Genomic DNA, 2,205 nt, shown 5'->3' on the forward strand with positions numbered 1-2,205 from the left:
GCACGCGCGCCGCCCGCGCCACCGTGACTTTCACGTCACACCGGGGCCACACACCGCATGCACATGTCCGGCGCGCTCATGGGGCTGACGCCTCTTCGCACGCTCTCAACTATGTACCTTACGCACACACACACGACACACAAGGGGGAAGGGGGACACATTTACCCCAGGGGATGGGATCTTGTGCGAGAGTATGAAAATATGGATATATGTAGAGGGTCGAGCCCGCGCCGCCGGGCCGCGCGCGACATCGCCGCATTTCCTTTTCCATTTCGCATTTGAGATTTGTATCGATCCGTTTTGTCGTAGGTTCTCCACACCGTCTGCGGACTGCGCGCGTCTCTCAGCGGTGCCCACGCACATGGAGGGGGTGGGGATGCGGGCGAGAGGAGGGAAGAGGGGCGGAGCAGGGGGAGGGGATGGGGTTGGGGCCCAGGGAAGCTCGCCACGCTCGGCCGCCCTCAAGCTGCAGAACCCAGAACACATGTGTGCGAACCAGATACCGTGCGATCCGTGTCCGGGCGTGGAGATGCGAGGGTCGCCCCCCCTTGCCCCACCACTTTGTGTGTGTGGAGACGTTTACCTTACCTTACCTTACCAGATACCAGTGCCTACGACGTTCAAGGAGTGTCAGGCGCGGAGCGCCGCGCGCGGAGCGCGCCCTGAAGAAAATTTTGAGGGTTGTGGAGGGCTAGATGCGATTTCTTCTTTTCAGAGTTTGACTCACACGCTAGGAACCACTCGGCCAGCCCACTGGCCCAATCTCAAGTGGCGGCGCTCCGCGCCTACCCAGCGGCGCGCTCCGCGCGTGCTACCGTGCTTGTTCCAGCGGCGCGCTCCGCGCGTGCTCTGTGGAGTACTACTGCATCTTCCGCAGCTCCAGCAGGTATCAGCAGTGTGAGTTCACCGCCAGTTATCTGCGCCTCCGTTCGTCGCTCTCGTGCTTGATCGTCAGGCCGTGGCTGCTCTCACGTCCGCCGGAGCTTCCTCGGCTATCGGCACCATTTTACAAGTTTGACCCGCCGACATGTCGCGGTCCGGCTTAATCAAGGCAATGTCGCTCGGCGCTCGCTGGCTCCGTGGATGCTTGTGCTGCTGAGCAATCCAGGCGCACTTTGGCACCCGGCGGCAACGACTTGCGGCGTCAGCTTCGAACGGTTGTGTTGATTTGCTCTTGCTCCGCGGTATCTAGCCGGCGCGCTCCGCGCAAGACGCAAGTGTCTAGCTAGCGCGCTCCGCGCGTGCGTCCAGCTAGCGCGCTCCGCGCGTGTGTCTGGGTAGCACCAGCGCGCTCCGCGCGCACGATAATCCAGTGCCTTCGCTTGAAGGCACTAAAAGCTCGTTTCTGCAGCTTGGTCGGCCGCGGCCTTGCATGGCGGCCGCGGTCGCCCCGCCAGGAGCGGGGAGCCTCCTGGGCGCTGGGGGGACGACCCAACCCGCAACCGCGGCCAACCGGGTCTTGGCGTCTTCCCCATCGACGACGGTGGGCCGGTCTCCTTGCAGCTCGGCTGAGCTGCATCGTCGTCGATGGGTCCACGTGGCCACAAGGTGTGGGATGACAAGGTTTGTAAGGGGAGTGTGAAGCTGTGAACGGATATGGGGGTAAAAACATACGTCAAAACACAAAACCCTCCCCCACCGAGAGGTGTCACAGCTCACAGTACACCTTAGGGTACCCCTAGGATTCCGAGGGCCGGATTTTTTAGAGTTTTTTTTTAAGGTGCCTCATGCCAGTTTCGGGGGGCAAACCCTGCCCGGCCCCTAGAGCCCCAGGTAAGGTCCAGGTGTGGCCTAGGGCATCAGAAGGGACCAAGAGGAGTCCAGTCTGAGCCATAGAGCCCATGCCTTTGCCCCCGAAGGTCGCGTTCAAACGCCCGGAACGACCGTTACAGTGGTGTCCGGCCGGCGCGATCACCGTGAGCTGTGACGCTCAGGGAAGCCCGATGAGGTGCTGGTTTCTTTGGCCAGGGCTGGCCTTCCCCTCAGGCTGGTGTGGATCAGCTGAGCAAGGTTTGGGGAGAATCCTATATTGGGATCTTCAGATATTTTGACGGATGACCGAAAATGGGCAAAAACGGGGTGATTTTGGTCAACAGTACCTGAACAGTACCAACAGTAACAGCATGGGCTGGGGCGAACACTTGAACAACGTTCAGGATTTCAGCCAACACTAGCGCAACTATTAAGCCCAAAGGAGCGGCCGCA

At 60.9% G+C, this 2,205-nt stretch overlaps 1 protein-coding gene across 1 annotated transcript in view; it reads left to right on the plus strand.

Annotated features, from left to right (window-relative positions):
* EMIHUDRAFT_471561 (hypothetical protein) overlaps positions 1 to 1,512 on the plus strand; it is a gene marked incomplete at its 3' end in the record, with an annotated part of 3,171 nt that extends 1,659 nt beyond the window's left edge. Inside the window, exon 4 of the mRNA XM_005787965.1 lies at positions 1,398 to 1,512. Within this exon, the coding sequence (XP_005788022.1) occupies positions 1,398 to 1,512 (115 nt within the window). The remainder of the gene's footprint in view (positions 1 to 1,397) is intronic.
* Between the last annotated feature and the right edge of the window lie 693 nt (positions 1,513 to 2,205).

The sequence above is a fragment of the Emiliania huxleyi genome (assembly GCF_000372725.1).
Source record: "Emiliania huxleyi CCMP1516 chromosome Unknown EMIHUscaffold_1399, whole genome shotgun sequence".
NCBI lineage: Eukaryota > Haptophyta > Isochrysidales > Noelaerhabdaceae > Emiliania > Emiliania huxleyi.